This window comes from Rhipicephalus sanguineus, chromosome 2, assembly GCF_013339695.2.
Source record: "Rhipicephalus sanguineus isolate Rsan-2018 chromosome 2, BIME_Rsan_1.4, whole genome shotgun sequence".
In the NCBI taxonomy this organism is placed as follows: Eukaryota; Metazoa; Arthropoda; class Arachnida; order Ixodida; family Ixodidae; genus Rhipicephalus; species Rhipicephalus sanguineus.
In genome coordinates this window covers 198,134,836-198,154,247 of record NC_051177.1, presented here as the reverse complement: position 1 = coordinate 198,154,247, position 19,412 = coordinate 198,134,836, and the positions used below count along the sequence as shown (strand labels likewise).

Genomic DNA, 19,412 nt, shown 5'->3' with positions numbered 1-19,412 from the left:
GAAACTGCTTTGCCCATTGGTCGTACGTAACGGTCGCATCAGTAGTTGTCGTAAAAGTCGCGGGCCCGCCAACATTTACGCCCCAAACGTTACGTACTTTACGCTAAATACAACGACGTCTGAACAAGCTCATTACGTTGATTGCGTTTACGGTCACGATCCTACAGCAAGCGGCCCGGCAATGATGGCGTGAGCGGAGTAGGCGACGCGCTGCACGCAACTAGCCAGGGATGATCGGCTCCACGTGGCGTACCGCGGTTCCGTGAAACGGTGTCGGTTCACTGCAAAGGCGGTTTAAGTCACTCGTGCACGCAGCGGACGTCGCGTCACAACGCGAAAAGGCCTAACTTCTCACCGGAGGGGTTGTTAGCACTTTGCAATATAAATGCACAGAAAAAAAGCGGCTTGGTCGCTAAGTGCATGTTTTTGAGGGCGAGTCCGTTTACAACGAATTACTGATACAACGGTCAGTTTTCGCGGCACTTTCCAGTTCGTTATAAACGGGTTCGACTATATATCTTCCTCTCTCTCTCTATTTATTTGCCTCTTTCTGTCTTAATCACTGTTCTTTTTCTTTTCGTGTATGTTTATTTTTTCTATCCCTAGTTTTCTTTCTCTCTCTCTTCGAACTCGTTCTCTTCCCTATCAGAGTTATTGCATCCCACGCCGGACAAATATGCCCATGGGTTTAGGAGCGAAGCAGAAGATGACTATAGGACGAAGAGGGCACGTACCAGTTCATGGTGATGTTAATTTTTGTTCGCACTACCTGGTGCAACCAACAGCTTAAACAGCTCCACTGTTAATATTGTGGAATACCACAATGCCGCTGCCATGATGGCAACATGAGCTAGCATCCGGTTCACAGTTTTCAGAATACGTTCTGACACTCTGGTGTGAACTTTAATGTCTCTACGCTATAAACAATGTGTAGTACCGTTTACAGACTACAGCAATAAGATAGGAAGCACTAAATTAATTGTTAACTCTGCAACTTTATGAAATACAGCTTATTCAGTTACACTTGCTATATAAATACTTGCTACTCACAAACAGCTAGCAAAAGAGCATCAAACCACATTACGAGTGGAGCACAGTGGGAGTGCATTGTGCCGCTTAACGCGGCATCAAAATGCTGTTAATAGCGCATGGTACCCACGTTTGGGTGTCCTGCAGATCTTGTTAGCCTTCAAAATGTCGATAAGTTATTTTGTAAGAATCATGTCGGTGAGCACTAATGCGTACGAACACATTAACGCTTACTATTTTCCTGCCTCCTGGCTGAAAAACAGTAACTAAGTAAATACGTAAGACATGTAAGAGCCCTTGCATTGCAGCTATAAGGAACTTCTTACCCTTTGGCTACCGTAAGAAAAAAAGAAAAACATACCAAAATTACCGAAAAAAATTGTATTGCTCACTTTGTAGTGCTTTTTTTCTGAATAAAACGGTACTATTATTTCAACTCAATGCGGTTCCTCTGTTTGATAAATAGCGTAAAAAAGATAACTTGGAGGGGGCCTCACCGAAGGGCAATATAATGAAAAATGGCAATAAAACGAAAGACGAGACACAAACAGCATCACATGGACAGTTGTGTCCACCTAGCGTCAGTAAACACAAGTATGACGAGTATAGCCTTATTTGTTCTGGCAACATTTGTTGACGAGTATAGTCATCGTTCATTTTTTTAGTTTCATGACGATTATGCTCATCAACTGTAGCGAAAGGGTTAATGTGCTGGTGTACCTAAAACACAAGTGCGAGTATTGCATTCATTACAGTTCTGCTACTGTCTTGTACCTCAAATACGTATTGTTTGTGTCTCCTTTATTTGTATCTTGCACCATCTGCAGTGTGCTATGTTCCCTTGCTTTCAGGGCACATCACAAGCTGACGTTGGAATGCGTGAGCACGACACACCAAGCATGGTCATTGATCCTGTGGAGCTGTAAGGGCTTTCCTAGCATCATTTGTAATTGCAGTATTGACAACCACAAATTATATGATTTTGTCGAATAATATAAGGCTGCAACAATTCCATGTGCACTAAATTTTTTTCTAAACAGAGCCTGTGCAAATTCCTACTTTCAAGGCAAATGCTTCACATCTCTGTTTCATGGTCATGTGAGGTACAGGAAGTATAACGTGAACAATAAAGCTGCGCGTCCACCTCGTCTTTGCGGCGTTCACGTGACAACAAAAAATTTTAACCTGCGTTCACGTAATATTAAGTGCCAAGTAAAATAGTTACACCAAATGGCTTTTGCCTTCGAGCGGCTTAGGTTAATGCATTAGAGACCTGGTGAATTTTTAGTTAGGAGTAGGTATGTGGAAATATCAGGTTTTCCAATTCGAAGCCGATTCGAATAAAAACCGAGTTGAATTAAATATATTCAAATACGAATAGTAGAACAACCGACTAGCAAAAACATTCACCAACTCGAGAAGAAAAAGTAAGTTTGTTGCAAAGCAAATACATGAAAATTATGCAGTATTGCTTGAGCATAGCTCATTTGCAGTTATTTAAAATTTAAGAATAGCTGCTTGGTATTTTTGGGGAGCTTTGACACGAATGTGCATGTCACAATTTCTCAAGACAACAAGAACTGCTGCCCACTAGACACACTAGTACTTATGTATTGATCTTGTCGTCATAGTTTAATCTCTAAGCATATTTTGCAAAATTGCGCGCAGCTATTTACTTATTTGTGTTGAATTCAAATTATTTGTTACGAAATTTTATGGCGTTCAAATATTTTGAATAGTAAAAACCTCTTGAAATAAATAGCGATAAATTAAAATGCATTATTTACTGATAAGGACATTCACACACAAATAGCTTGCAGTCCTCTTGAAGCCGTAGTCTTCTAAACGCTACTTACACATGTAGACATCAGGAATTGAACTGCAGTGAATATGTAGTCCAAAACAGACGTTCTAGTCATGCTAACCATATTTTTCACATTGATCAAAACTACTTGGGCTGTTTCTTGTGGACGTAAAGCATATTGACAGCGTCACAATAACAAACAAGCCATGACCTTCGAGCTAAACGGTTAATATGAATTTTCAACTCACTTTCTCAGCTGCTGTAGCCATGAGAACTCTATAAATCAAGCAGATTTAGTTGATATTGTATTTCAAACGGCTGTAAACTTGCAAGTTACAGTTGTCTGGCACTTTTGGCTTAACAGAATGCATGTGTGACTTTTATCCAAGGGTTGTTGTCTGTTGTTTCATTGAGCCCAATTGTCTGCTAATTTCTGGCTTTATTTTTAGCACCTAGATAAGCGAAAAATTAATTTGAGTATTATTCTCCTTGTGATATTTTGGATCATGAAATGTCATTTCTTGCAGCCCGCTCACCTCAGGCGATGATGATGGCATAAATTTTAAGCTGCCCAGCCTTGGCGCCCTGCATGAAAGAGTGGTGAGCTCTTCGCCACTAACACCTTCTACCTTCAGGCAAATCGTTGACATCCTGTACAATGAAATGGCAAAGTCAACATTGTGAGTACACAAAAGCGCATGTTTGTGTTTAGCGTCCTGTCCTGTAAAATCTTTAGGTGAAACAGCTTTAGCGTGCAATTCACAACTGCCTTGCAGGTATCCAACACGTCTGTTCTACAGCAAAGTGACATCCCTGCTCCTTGACAAGTATCCTATCCTGAGAGATGTTGTTGGAAGTGGGCACGTAAGTAGGGTTCATGCACTTCTGTTATGCTGTAAAATATTCTGTGCACTACTTATGCTGATGCGTATAACACTGTAATCCACAAAGTTAGCTTCGTTTATTGACCATGCTATGGATATATTGTGATGACCACGATGACAATCACAAAATGTATCTGTATTAAAAAATTATGGCTTATTGAGGAGAGCAAGCCTCCTTAATGCACATGGCATTTAAAAGCGGTCCTGGCTACTCGTCTTTTTGGTGAGTGTTTTTTGCCATGCACTGACATAGAAATATTCACTCTAATAGAAACTTTGTTCGTTTTCAAAGATAAATTTTGCATTGAAATGCCTCTGAATATGATACCTCTATTTCTGAAAAAGTGTATAGCGCTTTTGATTCATGTGCCAAAATTATAAAAAAACAAAAGAAATCAAAGTGGATTCTCCATTAGGTGGGATTTGGTGGTTATTAGGCTCATATGCTGTGAGGTTAGAACTTATTTTTCTTATTCGCTGCCATTGTCACGAGTAGCACCAAGTTAAGTCTAAGGTTAGTTAGTCTAAGGTTAAAATGTTCTACGCCTACATAAATGCACAGGCAAGGGGATGAGTGAGCATGCTAAAATATTTCACTGAGGTGATTGCAGCAAATTCTTATCTGTGAAACATATTTTTTGATGAAGCAGCAGTGCTGCTAGACGTTCTTTAAATGTGTTGCAAGGAGTCAATGTTTTGGGCTAATTTACCATGTGTGCATTTTAACACCATGTTTTAAGAAACTGTCCTAAATTTACTGATGTCAATGGGATTTCAGAGCTTGAAGATGAGTTTGTGTTATTATTTTGAAAAAGAATAAATTTAAAAGGGTGAATGTGCATGCATGATTATGTATATGAATATATTAAGCATCTCTGCTTTCTGAATTGACAGGACTCCTGGAAAGTAGCCCTCCGCAACAAATATAAAAACCTAAGGAGGAAGCTGGATGATCATGGTGAAGTGCTGGGCAGTCGCAAGAAATTTGGTGCCGAAAGGAAAGCAGAAGACACCACTGAGCTCCTAAGGAACAAGACACTTAAGATGGTAAGGACAGTGTGATACCCTGCTCACAGAAAGTCACACGCATTTGTACAAGCTGCATAAACAGTCTCATCAACAGCTTGTACTTTGATTTCAATTTCAGAGCGTGAGCATCACAGATAAAACAGCAGAAGATGATGACAGCATAACTAAACATGAAGACCGGCTTGTTTTGGAAGCTAAAAAACCATTGCCAAATGAGGAACTCATGCAAAAATTGATGGCTTTGACAGCTGGGAAAAGGCTACCTGATGTTGCTGAAAAAACAGTACGTGATGTAAAAAAAGAAGTACCCCTACATGATGGACTTTCAGCGAGTAAGCTTGTTCAGATTTTTGTTACTTGTTTACAGGGTTTGATAATACCGAAAAATATTAATACTCAGTCTTTAATATGCTCCTCTTGAGGCACTGTAGTAGGACGAATATAATCTTTGAGTTGTTACAGTTTCATTATATTCGTTACTTACATAACAGCTTGTTTATAACTTCCTCGAATAAACGCGGCATAAGTATACACTAATTACAAATGACAGAGCGCACTGAACACCAAGTAGCAATGCGTTTTTCATGTGCGCTGTTGCTGTCAGACATAATACCATCGTAAGGGTAACCTGAAGCACACAGGAAAGTGTTTTAAATGCGAAGCATTTCTTAGCGAACTTCTGCGCCTTTGAGCGTATCTATCTATCTATCTATCTATCTATCTATCTATCTATCTATCTATCTATCTATCTATCTATCTATCTATCTATCTATCTATCTATCTATCTATCTATCTATCTAGCCGCCTACGACTTTGTGCTCTCCTGGTCGCTTGGTTCATCGAATGTGAAACAAAATTGGTATGGCGTAACATGACTGTATGACGAACATAAATGGCCAGTCATAACATGAAAATCATGACACGCATGTCATGCACAGCATGACTTACGTGTCACGCTCATGGTGCGCAGGCGGCCGTTTCGCTAGCTTGATCTACCTCGAAATCGGTATTGCGCGACGTGACTGTGTGACGAACATAAAAACACGAGTTAACATGACAATCATGACACGCATGTCATGTACAGCATGACTTACGTGCCCCACTCATGGAGCGCTGGCGGCCGTTTCGCTAGCTTGATATACACCAAAATTGGCATCTTGTGACGTGACTGTGTAATGAACATAAATAACACGAGTTAACATGAAAATCGTGACACGCATATCATGTACAGCATGACTTACGTGTCACGCTCATGGAGCGCTGGCGGAAGTTTCGCTAGCTTGATCTACCCCGAAATTGGTATAGCGCGATGTGACTGTGTGACGAACATAAAAACTCGAGTTAACATGAAAATCATGACACGCATGTCATGTACAGCATGACTTCCGTGCCACACTCATGGAGCGCTGGCGGCGGTTTCGCTAGCTTGACCTACCCCGAAATTGGTATTGCGTGACGTGACTGTGTAACGAACACAAAGAACACGAGTTAACATGAAAATCATGGCACGCATGTCATGTACAGCATGACTTACGTGCCACGCTCATGGGGCGCTGGCGGCGGTTTCGCTAGATATATATACACCAAAATTGGTATCTTGTGACGTGACTGTGTGACGAACATAAAAGCACGAGTTAACATGACAATCATGACTCGCATGTCATGCACAGCATGACATACGTGCCACGTTCATGGGGCGCTGGCGGCGGCTTCGCTAGCTTGATCTACCTCGAAATTGGTATTGCGCGACGTGACTGTGTAACGAACATAAATAACACGAGTTAACATGAAAATCATGACACGCATGCCATGTACAGCATGACTTACGTGCCACGCTCATGGGCGCTGGCGGCCGTTTCGCTAGCTTGATCTACCCGGGAATTGGTTTTGCGCGACGTGACTGTGTGACGAACACAAATAACACGAGTTAACATGAAAATCATGACACGCATGTCGTGTACAGCATCACTTACGTGCCACGATCATGGGGTGCTGGCGGCCGTTTCGCTAGCTTGATACACCAAAATTGGTATCTTGCGACGTGACCGTGTGAGGAACATAAATAACACGAGTTACCATGAAAATCATGACACGCATGCCATGTACAGGATGACTTACGTGCCACGTTCATGGGGCGCTGGCGGCGGCTTCGCTAGCTTGATCTACCCCGAAATTGGTATTGCGCGACGTGACTGTGTAACGAACATAAATAACACGAGTTAACATGAAAATCATGACACGCATGCCATGTACAGCATGACTTACGTGCCACGCTCATGGGGCGCTGGCGGCCGTTTCACTAGCTTGATCTACCCGCGAATTGGTTTTGCGCGACGTGAGTGTGTGACGAACATAAAAACACGAGTTAACATGAAAATCATGACACGTATGTCATGTACAGCATGACTTACGTGCCACGCTCAAGGGGTGCTGGCGGCCGTTTCGCTAGCTTGATACACCAAAATTGGTATTTGCGACGTGACCGTGTGAGGAACATAAATGACACGAGTTAACATGAAAGTCATGACACGTATGTCATGTACAGCATGACTTGCGTGCCACGCTCATGGGGCGCTGGCGGCCGTTTCTCTAGCTTGATCGACCCTGAAGTTGGTATTGCGCGACGTTACTGTGTGACGAACATAAATAATAGGAGTTAACATGAAAACCATGACACGCATTTTCCTCAATGACATGCAAGACGATGTATGCAGCTCTTTGCTGGCTGCTTCGCATTACATCGATTCCCACAATGCGTGGGATCTGCCGGCTTTTTATATTCCAAACTGCACTGTAAAATGAAGCTAGCACTTTCTCATGGTCATGCGCTATATTAAAGGAAAAATAAGCAGCATTAAATTATCGATGAACATTTTTTCTGATATGCGTAAAAATTCTCTAATGTGAAGAATTTACACAACAATCTATTAGGTGAGCTTGCACAGCTTCATTGAAGGACTTCTGTGCCTTATACACATAGAAGACCATATTGCAAGGAAACATGACTGGTTATGGCAGAAGTGACAACCACAGCATAACTAAAGTACCTAAAGTGGTAAATGGCAGCGAGAGGGAAATAGAACTTCAGTAAAGTAAGACTGCCTGGTTACTGTGAGTGGGAAAACTTGTCCAGGGCCCCACTGGCTATTGCGACTCATCTTGTCTGCAATACAGGCACCTCCTGTATGACTAAGAGCGCTTGTTTTACATATTTTGTATATACATTGCTTCGAAAACTCGCTCGCGGGTCACTACGTGTTCAAGGATTTAAGTCTGCCAGAACGAGACCCTCACAATGAATTAACAAAAAAGAATTTGAGGGCTCGTTTTTTTCTTTGGAAGACACTAATGAAAACTATTATTTGGCATTTATATGTCCCAAAACCGTGACATGATTATGAGAGACGCGGTATTGGAGGGCTCCAGAAACTTCGACCACGTGGGGTTCTTTAAGGTGCACCTATATCTAAGCACATGGGCCTCAAGCATTTTCGCCTCCTTTTAAAATGCCGCCGCCGCGGATGAGATACGATCCCGCGACCTGCGTGTCAGCAGTCGAGCAGAACCTCTAGACCACTATGGCGGGTTTTAATGAAAACCAGCAAACGATGAAGCCGAGAAAGCTATGGGGGCGTTATTTGTAGTCTGAACTGTATTGTAATTATTGTACAACTTTTATAGTTAAATTTATCGTATAGTTCACGGCGAAATACAAATATTTAGTGCGCAATGTTCTATTTGTATTTGGAACATGGAATATATGTGTGTGCCTCCCGAAACTACTGTAAAAGATATGAACAATACTGAAACGAGGCTGCTCGTTGTGAGAGGTCTGATATTTTGTTTTGGAATGTTGCTCGCTCTTTATTCTGTGCAGTTCTGCAATGACTTCACAACTCTGACGAAGATAACACCACTCCAGAAGGTTTCACAAGCCACTGATACATTGACTAAAATGGCAATGATGAAAAAAGTGTCTTGTGATGAACATGCGATGCAAATGTTGCAAAGAGCACAGCAAATGGATCCTGCGAGGCTGAGAACAAGACGTGAGTACATGAGAATGTTATTGCAGCTTGGCTTGTAGTTGAATTGCGAAAAGCTGTACTCGTTAAGTTTGAAAATGTATTACAATTCCGTTTCTTTGGAAACCCTGTAGTAATTTTTCTACACTACAATCATGCATGCACTGCCTTGCCTACCACTGTCATCGATGTGCAAAGAATTTTATTTTATGCCCTATCAATGATCAGAATAATTGTCCATCTCTCATTAAACTAGACCAAGCAGTTCTAGGAGCTGCTGCCACTGAACTTACAATTAACCCTATTTTTTTCTTTTAGTGAATTTAGTGAGTTATGTTACTGAGGACACATGTACTTATTTTCAATGCAGATTGTAGATCTGCATGCAGATCCCCAAAGTGCTCACGCCGGCGTCTTGAAAACCTACGAAAGGCTGCGTCAGCGATATTACTGGCGAGGAATGTATCGCTTTGTGCAGAAATACGTTCAGTCTTGCCCTACATGCCAACAAAGCAAGACACCTCCGCGACACCTTACTGGCACGTTGCAGCCGCTCCTGTGCCCGGCTCGCCCATTTGACCGCGTGGGTATCGACCTCTACGGCCCCCACCCGTATAGTGGCTCTGGAAACTGGTGGATTATTGTCGGCGTCGATCATCTCACGCGCTACGCTGAGACTGCAGCTCTCCCGACAGCGACCGCCCGCGAAGTTGCACTTTTCATTCTCCGCAGCTTCATTCTACGCCATGGTGCTCCGCGGGAACTACTCAGTGATAGGGGTCGCGTGTTCTTGTCAGAGGTCATCCAAGCCCTTCTCGCTGAATGCAACATCATTCACCGGAAATCCACCGCCTACCATCCACAGACAAATGGTCTCACCGAGCGGTTCAACCGCACACTCGGCGACATGTTGAGGATGTATATCTCCTCCGACCACACCAACTGGGACACTGTATTACCTTTCGTTACGTTCGCTTACAACACCGCGACGCAAGCGACTACCGGCTTTTCCCCGTTCTTTCTCTTGTACGGCCGCGAACCTTCCCACCTACTGGACACCATACTCCCGTACCGCCCTGATGCCTCTGAGTGCACTCCAGTTTCTGAAGTCGCCAGATACGCCGAAGACTGCCGTCAGTTGGCTCGTTCCCTTACAGCGGAAGCTCAAGGTCGACAAAAGACGCAACATGACGACGTTCATCACCCAGCTCCTACGTTTCCTGCTGGCTCCCTTGTTTGGCTTTGGGTACCCCCCCACGTCCCTGGCCTTTCCTCTAAACTTCTGGCGCGGTACCATGGTCCGTACTGTGTCATTCATGCCACGTCACCGGTGAACTACATCGTCGAGCCCCTCACACAGTCGCCAGATTTGCGCTGTCGAGGGCGCGAGACTGTACACATCGACCGTCTCAAGCCCTACTACGACCCCCTCATTCTACGTACTCCATGAGTCGCTAGGATGGCTACGCTTCACCCCGGGGGTATTGTAGTGGAGCAGATGCACGAACGAGGATGCGCCTGTGAAAGAGGACGAAAGACGACCCGCGCTCTGATTGCACAAGAGCCTGTACCGCCTCCGTCAGCCTTGCACGGCGTTGCCGTACGGTCCTTTTTCGTTGCGACCTCGTTGCAACTTCGTTACTCCAATAAACCTCATCACAATTTACATACCCCTGAGTTTTTTTATTATTTTTGTTTCTTTGTGACATTCAAAACTGCAATACATATTATCAGTGAATAAATAGCTCATTACAATGCTAAGAACATTATATACCTGCAGAGGGAGTGAAATATGTTCATTTATGTATTATTTACTTCTTGTTATATGCATTTTACGATTTTTTAAATTAAGTGCTTGCAAATTTATTGTGCACTTCCTATATTTACCATATATTGTTACAATGACACAGCTTTTAAGAAAGGTAGGAGGTGAAGGAAAACACGGGAAAAAAAGGCGTGTTCACACACATGCACACATGCAGGTACTCTGACAGAACTTCATTCTTGTCAGCCGCAAATTGTAGCTCTTGTGGATGCTGGAGCTTGTGCCGCTCCCTACTAAGAGGCTGGTACAATGTAATTGTGTCCATATGTATGAGGAGGCCAACCTATCAGAACCTGTCAGCAAAGTTCCTTTAACGGGTCCTAAGTTCGCAGTTTAGTTCGCCTGTGTGTGTGCCTTTTTTTGTCAGTGTTTTCCTTCAAGTGTTACCTTTCTTATGAATGGATTAACAACATGCCCAGACTTTACCATTACACTTCCTGTTTTAAACAGCACAAGTGATAAAAAACACACGGAAGATGGCTGAACAACACAAACGCTTGTGTTGTTGAGTGCTCTTGTGTGTTTTTGTTTTTCACGCTGTTAAAGTATGAACTCAAACCATCTTGCCTAACTCACCCTTTTGCTACAGTTCATTAAACTTGCGTCATTGACCCTTCCCTCTATGTAACACCCTCTCTTAGGGCCTTGAAGAATACTTTTCAAACAAGAAAATAATTAGCCAGTGCACTCATGTCCCTCCTGCGTAGAAATAGTTGCAGCTTGAATAGACTTATATGCAAATGTAGGAGTGGCAGATTCACTTCTATTATTAATCGCTTGCTGAAATATTTATTTGCGTGTTCTGTGAAAGTTGACTATCACATTTGTGTTGTATGCAAGCATGGTTAAAGCCAACACATTACCCTATTGAGCACACATTCGCTGTTTGCGAATTTCTCGTGGCAAGCTTCCATCTTCCCCTTCCTGCCTTTCTTTTGAAAGCAAGTAGTTACAGATATTGCTGAAATGCTTCTCTGGCTATGTTATGAAAGCTTGAAATCATTCATTACTTCCTAATAAAATGATCTTGCATATTTTTAATTTTTTGCAGACATCTTGACACTCGCAGCACTGCGTATTGTTTCTGTGAACGTGAAGGAACGAACAGCATACTCAGCTTTGTTTGTGCATGAGAATGTGAGCATACAGAACGTTCAGTACCTAATGTCACTGCATGTTATCGAACGTAAATTTAAACAAATTGTATGGCAGCCAACTAGCTATTATTAGCCGAGGCCAATGGTGCATTTATGACAAAGCTATGCCAGGTGTACCAAAATATGTGATGCCGATATATACCATGCGAAACTGATATTTTTATTGCTACGACAAATGTAAACGCATAAATTGTGAGGGTCAGCCAGTATTTTTTCTCACTGCGTGACATTACTTTGTGGTTGTGCGTTCACTTTCTCTTAATGATGCCTTGCAATGTATATTGTCACGTGGTCGTGACGTCGACGAAGACAACAGTCAGCACGTCCGAGATGAAACTGTTTATTTGGCCGAACTTGTGGCCGAGACACTGAAAAGCAATACACTGATAGCGGCGAACAGAGCGTCGACCGTCGATCAACTGACAAGCGGTCAAGCGCGTCGGCTTTTATACAGGCGCTATCGAACATTCCAGCAATATCGCTGGTGGCGGCGTTATCTCTAGACAAAGCTGGAACATTCGCGTGCGGGGCGCGATCTGAACAAAACGATCTACTACAATCGTGAAGCTTCTCGAACACTGCTTCCCGGACAGCGTCGAGCGTTGATAACCGTCCCTGCCGGTCAAACCCGAATACATCAAAACAAGACAAGAAGTGGGCGTGGCAATATCATATACACAGGCTCACTTTAGCTGCACATAATGTCAGGATGGTGTTTCGTCATTGACAGCATTGTTTTGCATGTCGCTTTGCAAGACAGCAGTTGCTCCTGCTAGCATATACTTGCTCTGTTTATCTGATGAGTGTAATCAGGAATTCATAATTCCTGTAATACACAAATGCAAGGCCTTAGGCCTTTCTTGTGCTTTGTTTCGTCACTTCGTGACATGTGTACCACTTCTGCTTAGTGCGAATTTATGCAAGAAATTCATACGAGACAATCCTCTCTGAGTTGTTGTATCTATGTCTGTGAAGAGCATTTGTGTCATGTAATTCTTCTATTCTGTTCCAGTTTGTGCTAATGAGTCTTGACATATCAGTTGTATATAACACTGTTGACTACATTTTAAGTGGTGTTTCGTACAGTGATATTCTCTGTTTTATATAATCTCTTAATAGAACTTTCAGTGGTGTGATGCGGCAAGCACATTCACAGTACATATCACTCTAATATTTAGTATAGTAGCTTTACTTATTTTTTCTTGGTAATTTATGTAACTTTAAAGGCGCTCATGATATTTACTCCTTAATTAAATCTCCCGCTTAAGTGAGAGTTATAATGCACACATTAGAATGGTCCCTTATGTTCTCCCAGAACTCTGTGGCTAATAGTTGATAATGTGCATGAGAATTGAAACTTGAGCTAGTTGGTACGGATTCATCATGATTTAAGTAGCGCACTGACGGACGAGGACAGAGAAACAGGTGTTGTGCACCTTCTTTTTCTCTGTCCTCGTCCGTCAGTGCGCTACTTAAATCATGATGAGTTGATAATGTATCTGTTATGTTTATGACAAATTGTCTTGTCATGCTCACAAGAGCAACTTTTTGCACTGTACAGGATTTGAGCAAAGCCGCACAGTGATTTCTTATGCACAAAATGCCGTTTTCTATTTGTCAATACAGGATGACATGCCAGCAACACCGTGCGTGTCCTTCAGTGGGGATGTCCCGGAGGATGCGGACTTTTTGTGGCTAATGGTGGACCAGTCAAAATGCTTCAGGGTTATGAATGCAGAGGAAGGACTCACAGCGATTATGTGTGCAAACTGGCTATTTAATCTGCAGTATGCTCGCAAAGCGTTTAACACCCTTGTAGTTTTCGAAAAAATTTTTCTGGGCCTCGAGAAAGCAACACCAAGGTCTGTTGTTACTAAGTTTCTGAACATTGTTGTGAAATCCTCCCGGGCTTAGATTTCTACCGCCTTATGTGAATCTTTTTTGTTCTCGATTTTACTGCGCCGTGTATTTTTTGTCATTTTATACATTGTATTAGTGACCTCACATGTAATTTCTAATGACAAGACGACATTAAGTGTGCTGTTACAATATATTTTACCTGGCAGAAAGCATGTATAAAATTTCATAATAAATGTCTATGCTGGTGTTCAGTTGAGAGAAAAACTGTCTTGTGGTACATGTTCCTGACATTTATCCTACACAAACCTATGTTTACTTACACATGCTGTGAAAAACAAATTTCTTTTTAAGTGAGACCGACGTGTATCAGAGTAGCACTGTATAAGCAGAATATTTGAAATTAACTCGATAAGGCTTAACCATCGTTTTGCCATACCAGGTTTAACTGCAAATGAAGTTGCTGAAACGTGTATATTGTCTGCATCCTGCATGAGACATGCACCCTGTTTTTTTTGTTCCATTTGTCTTGAATTGAACATGTGTGTGAGTGTGTGTGTATTTGCGCGGGAACACGCACATACGATGCACCCTCTGCTGTATCGACTAGCAGAGCCTCCAGTGGATATGCACGAGACGCGTACGATATTTAAGACTCCAAATATTGAATCGTATGACACTAAATGGCAGTCTGCATTATATATATATATATATATATATATATATATATATATATATATATAGTTGAAGAAATGAAGGAGCACACTTACGACAATTGCATATTTTTACTCATTTACGTTTCGGCCGTGGCACGGCCTTCGCCACGGCCGAAACGTAAATGAGTAAAAATATGCAATTTTCGTAAATGTGCTCCTTCATTTCTTCAACTACATGTGCACCGGACCTTCCGAACTTTCTTTTGAATTATATATATATATATATATATATATATATATATATATATATGAAGGAAAGCAGATGATTTTCAAGGGCTCGTTTATCTTTGTTAGACACAATATTAATGCGAACTAACAGACAATAACGCCAAGGAAAGTATAGGGGGTGTTATCTGTAGTATTTAGAATATAAATGTGAAGAAAGTAGAGTGGACGAAAAGATGACTTGCCGCCGGCAGGGACCGAACCTGCGACCTTCGAATAACGCGTCCGATGCTCTACCACTGAGCTACGGCGGCGGTCATCCTCCCGTCCACTTTCTGGAGTATATATGTCGATTTAAACCAAGGAGTGTTAGTCAGCGCCAATCGCAGCCATGGCGGCGAGTGTGGAACACTATTTTTTGCCTCTTGGCGTCACGTAGCACGTGATCTTTTTTACGAGCTGGCAGCTGACCAATAATTTCTCGCCTACTACCTGAAGGCATTAAGTCTGCCAGGACGAGACCCTCGCTATGAATGAAGGAAAGCAGATGATTTTCAAGGGCTCGTTTATCTTTGTTAGACACAATATTAATGAGAACTAACAGACAATAACGCCAAGGAAAGTATAGGGGGTGTTATCTGTAGTATTTAGAATATAAATGTTAGTTAGTTAGTTAGTTAAGTTGGTTTTATTGGCGCAAAAGCAACTACGGCTATGCTGCGCCAGCCACATGGTGAGAGGAGAGAAAAGCGAAACAAACAAACAACAAAAGCCAATAAACTGTAATCTAGGTAAATCTATGCGATATGGGGTAGAATGAAAAGTGCAGTGTGGCTGTAGAAAGGCCTAAGATCACTCGCTGTATAGATGCGTAAAATATACTGTATATATACGTTAAAATTATGAGCATGATACGCGGGATGGTCAATGGGTATGTATTCTGCACAGGATTATGATACTAAAACCGCAGAGATATGTACATAGCACTGCTGCCTTCCCCGCGCCCTTGTTTCCAAGGGCCAGGAGGCAAGTGCTTTATTTTAAAATAGCCGCCGCAGCAACAGCCTCTTCGAAGAGGCCGTGCTACAGGTTGCAAAAAGTTTATAAAGCTTCCTGCACTATGTGTGGCATGGAGCGTAGTGATTAAAGCTTATTTAATAAGTCTGTTTCGTCTAAGAAGGTCATGATATTAGCTATTGGTATTAAAGGTTCTTCACCTAAAAGTAACCTTGGATGTAGTGGTATGTGTAACTTATAAAGCATATGGAAGTGTTTCTGTCTTTGAGTTTCCATACCTGGACAGGTTGTTAAGATGTGTAATACTGTCAATTGTTCATGACATTTGTCGCATGTTGGTGGGTCCTCATCTGCCAATAGGTAGTTATGTGTAATATGCGTGTGACCTATGCGAAGTCGACATAGGACAACTTCGATGAACTGTTTTTGATGGTAACATGTTTTCCATTCACCAAGTAGGGCTTGATCAGTTGGAGTTTGTTGTTTATATTTGATTCCCACTCGCTTTGCCATTTGAGTGTTAGTGATCTGCGAAGAGCATTAATTCCATCCGCTAGAGGTACCTTTATGTTGGAAACATTGAGACGTTGTGCTTCTGGTGCGTGCTGATCCGCCCTTTCATTTCCTGGGATCCCGACGTGGCTAGGGACCCAGCAGAAACGTATACACTGACCTTTACTTACGTGTGAAAGTATGTTTAAAATGTTGCCAATAATGGGCTCATACTGAGACCGCGAATTCAAGGCCTTCAAGGCACTTAGAGAGTCTGTGTATATTACTGCTTTTTTGTATCCGGCATTCACAGTCCTCTGAAGTGCCATCCACAAAGCATAACATTCAGCCGTGTAGACCGAGACAAACTGTGGCAGTCTAACTGTACGCTGCCACGTGCCTTGCACAACGCTGCTTCCGACATACGTATTTGTTTTGGAGCCATCTGTATAGAATTCTTTATAATTGTGATAAGTTTCCTGCACCATGCGAAATTGCTGTAGAATATGCTCACGTGGTGTATTTTGTTTCTTTAGATGTGCCAGCGATACATCGACAAATTTCGTGAAATCTTTCCACGGAGCTAGTCTGGATGACCTTGGCATAACAGCGAGTGCTTCAGTGGGGGCGTTGCACTCACGACTTTTTTTCTTCAAATCTGAGCATCAGCGGTTTGATGACATTTGGCTTGTTTGCATAGTGTAAGCGTTTGTCGCAGTGCGTGATGATGTTATGACATATGTGGTTTGGCAGAGAATAAATTCTGAGAACGTATGCAAACATGAGTTGCGTTCTCCTCTGTTCTAGGGATGGCTCGTTACATTCCGCATACAGGCTGAGAATTGGCGAAGTTCTGTAGGCACCTGTCGCTAAGCGTAGCCCTTTATTGTGGACAGGATCTAGTCGTTGAAGGTAGGAGTGTCTGGCAGAGCCATACACTATGCTGCCGTAGTCTAGTATACTACGTACCAAAGAGCGGTAAATCTGCAGCAGGCACTTACGGTCAGAGCCCCAGCGCTTGCGGGACAGAACTTTGAGAACATTGAGCGCATTGTTTGCTTTAATTTTCAGGCAGTTGATGTGAGCAAGGAAGTTCAACTTTTTATCAAATACGATGCCTAAAAACTTGTGTTCTTGTTTCACCGGTAATACTGCTTCATTTAGTTTCAGGATGGGGTCCGGTTGTAAGCCTCTCTTTTGAGAGAAAACAACAGCAACAGTTTTTTCCGAGGAAAACCGGAACCCGTTTTCATATGCCCATTTGTTGAGTTTGTTTAAAGTAATTTGGATTTGACGTTCACAGGTTGCCATATTTGATGCACGGCACGCGATCTGAAGGTCATCCACGTAAAGTGAGTGCATTACTGTGGTAGGTACAACCCTGTTAATCGAGTTCATCTTGACTACAAACAGCGTTGTGCTTAGAACACAGCCCTGAGGCACGCCGTTTTCTTGAATGAACACACGTGATAGGACCGTGCCAAGGCGCACTTGAAATGTTCGGTTCGACATGAAACTAAAGAGACAGTTTAGCATTTTGCCTCGAATCCCCAAATCTGCCAAGTCCCTCAAAATTCCGAATCTCCATGTAGTGTCGTACGCTTTTTCGAGGTCGAAAAAGACAGCTAAGCAGTGTTGTTTGTGTAGGAACGCACTGCGTACTTCATTTTCTAGTCGGACCAGGTGATCAGTTGTTGAACAACCTTTCTTATACCCGCACTGATGGCTATCCAACAAATTCTCTGTTTCAAGTACATATGTCAGTCTAATATTTATGATGGTTTCGTACGATTTTGCAAGGCAGCTTGTAAGCGCAATCGGTCTGTAGTTACTCGCTGATGTGGGCTGTTTTCCGGCTTTCAAAAATGGGACTATGATTGCTTTTTTCCATTTATTTGGCATTTCACCCGTTTCCCAGATTATGTTAAAGAAACGAAGCAGGGCCTCTACTGCTTTCGGGGACAAGTGAGCGAGCATCGCATAATGTATTCTGTCAGGGCCAGGTGCTGTATTTTTGCCTGCAGTGAGCACCCTATTAATTTCAAGAAGTGTTAACGGGCTGTTGTATAATTTGTCAGAACCTCCTGTGATTGGAAGCTTTTGTTTTTCAGCAGATTCTTTATATTTTAGGAAAGCTGCCGAATAATTCGCTGAGCTGGATATTGTGTGGAAGTGTTGGCCCAATATGTCTGCTTGTTCCTGCAAGTTTGTTTGGCTGCCAGCTGCTGAGAGAATGGGAACCGTGTAGCAGGTGTCATCGCCCCTAAACTTACTCACCTGATCCCACATTCTCTTGGACGTTACTGAACTATTGATGGAGGAGACGTATTTTTTCCAAGATACTTTTTCTGCTTGCCTGCGTACATATCTCGCTTTCGCTCGTGCTTTTTTATATATGAGAAGATTTTCTTGCGTCGGATATCTGCGAAAGGTACCCCACGCTTTGTTTTGCAATTTTTTAGCTTGTTTACAACCGCTATTCCACCAGGGTTTTACTTTTTTACAAAAGATGCCAGAAGATTGTGGGATAGCCTCCGCTGCTGCTGCTAGTATGCAGGCAGTGATCCTGTCGTTCAATTCATCTACACTTAACCCCTCAATTATCTCTGTTTCAAGAGTAGCTTTTTTAGTGAACAGAGGCCAGTTTGCAGACTCAAGCTTCCAGCGTGGTGGTCTACAGGGGATCATGGGAAGTGGAGACAGAAGTTGTACAATGGCAGGCATGTGGTCACTACCGTAAGGATTATCAATGATTCTCCAGCTAAAATCGGTAAATATAGATGGGGAGCACAACGCTAAATCCAAGCAGCTCATAGCTCCAGTACTTGGGGAGCAGTATGTGGCTGTGCCAGTGTTTAGGAGACATATATCACTCGCAAGTATAAAATCTTCGATTATTTGTCCTCGAGCATCCGTTGTAGTGCTTCCCCACAATGTGTTATGGGCGTTAAAATCCCCCGTTACAATAAAAGGTTCCGGCAGCTGGTTTAAAATTAACTCCAAATGTCTTACAGTGAATGGCGTAGTTGGCGAGATATAGACGGAGCAAATTGTGACAGTTTTATGTGCTAAAATTGTAACCGCTGCGGCTTCTATGTGGCTGTTAACCGTTACTCGTCTTGTAGGGACACTACTTTGTACGATAACAGCCACGCCACCAGACAACCTGCTAGCCTGGGTTCGATCTCGGCGTATGACAGTAAAGTCCTTTAAAAAGTTTGTGTGCCTGTCGCCCAAGTTTGTTTCTTGTAGGCACAATGCAACAGGGGAGAAGGTGTTTATCATGTCTTTTATGTCACCTAAATTATGTAGCAGTCCTCTACAATTCCAGTGGATAATAAAAGCCATTTTGAAATTAAAGGTGAGATTTGCTGCTACAAGTGACTGGAAGAGAAGAACGTTAGGTGACATA

The 19,412-nt window shown here is 42.5% G+C and overlaps 1 protein-coding gene and 1 pseudogene across 1 annotated transcript; both read left to right on the top strand.

Annotated features, from left to right (window-relative positions):
• The first annotated feature begins 1,221 nt into the window (after positions 1–1,221).
• On the top strand, positions 1,222–4,779 carry LOC119382150 (uncharacterized). Its single transcript, XM_049413024.1, has 5 exons — positions 1,222–1,227; positions 1,881–1,951; positions 3,361–3,513; positions 3,610–3,697; positions 4,612–4,779. The coding sequence occupies exons 1-5, from the start codon at positions 1,222–1,224 to the stop codon at positions 4,777–4,779; spliced, it is 486 nt and encodes a 161-aa protein (XP_049268981.1).
• Positions 4,765–13,667, top strand: LOC125756243 (uncharacterized; annotated as a pseudogene).
• The last annotated feature ends 5,745 nt before the right edge of the window (positions 13,668–19,412 follow it).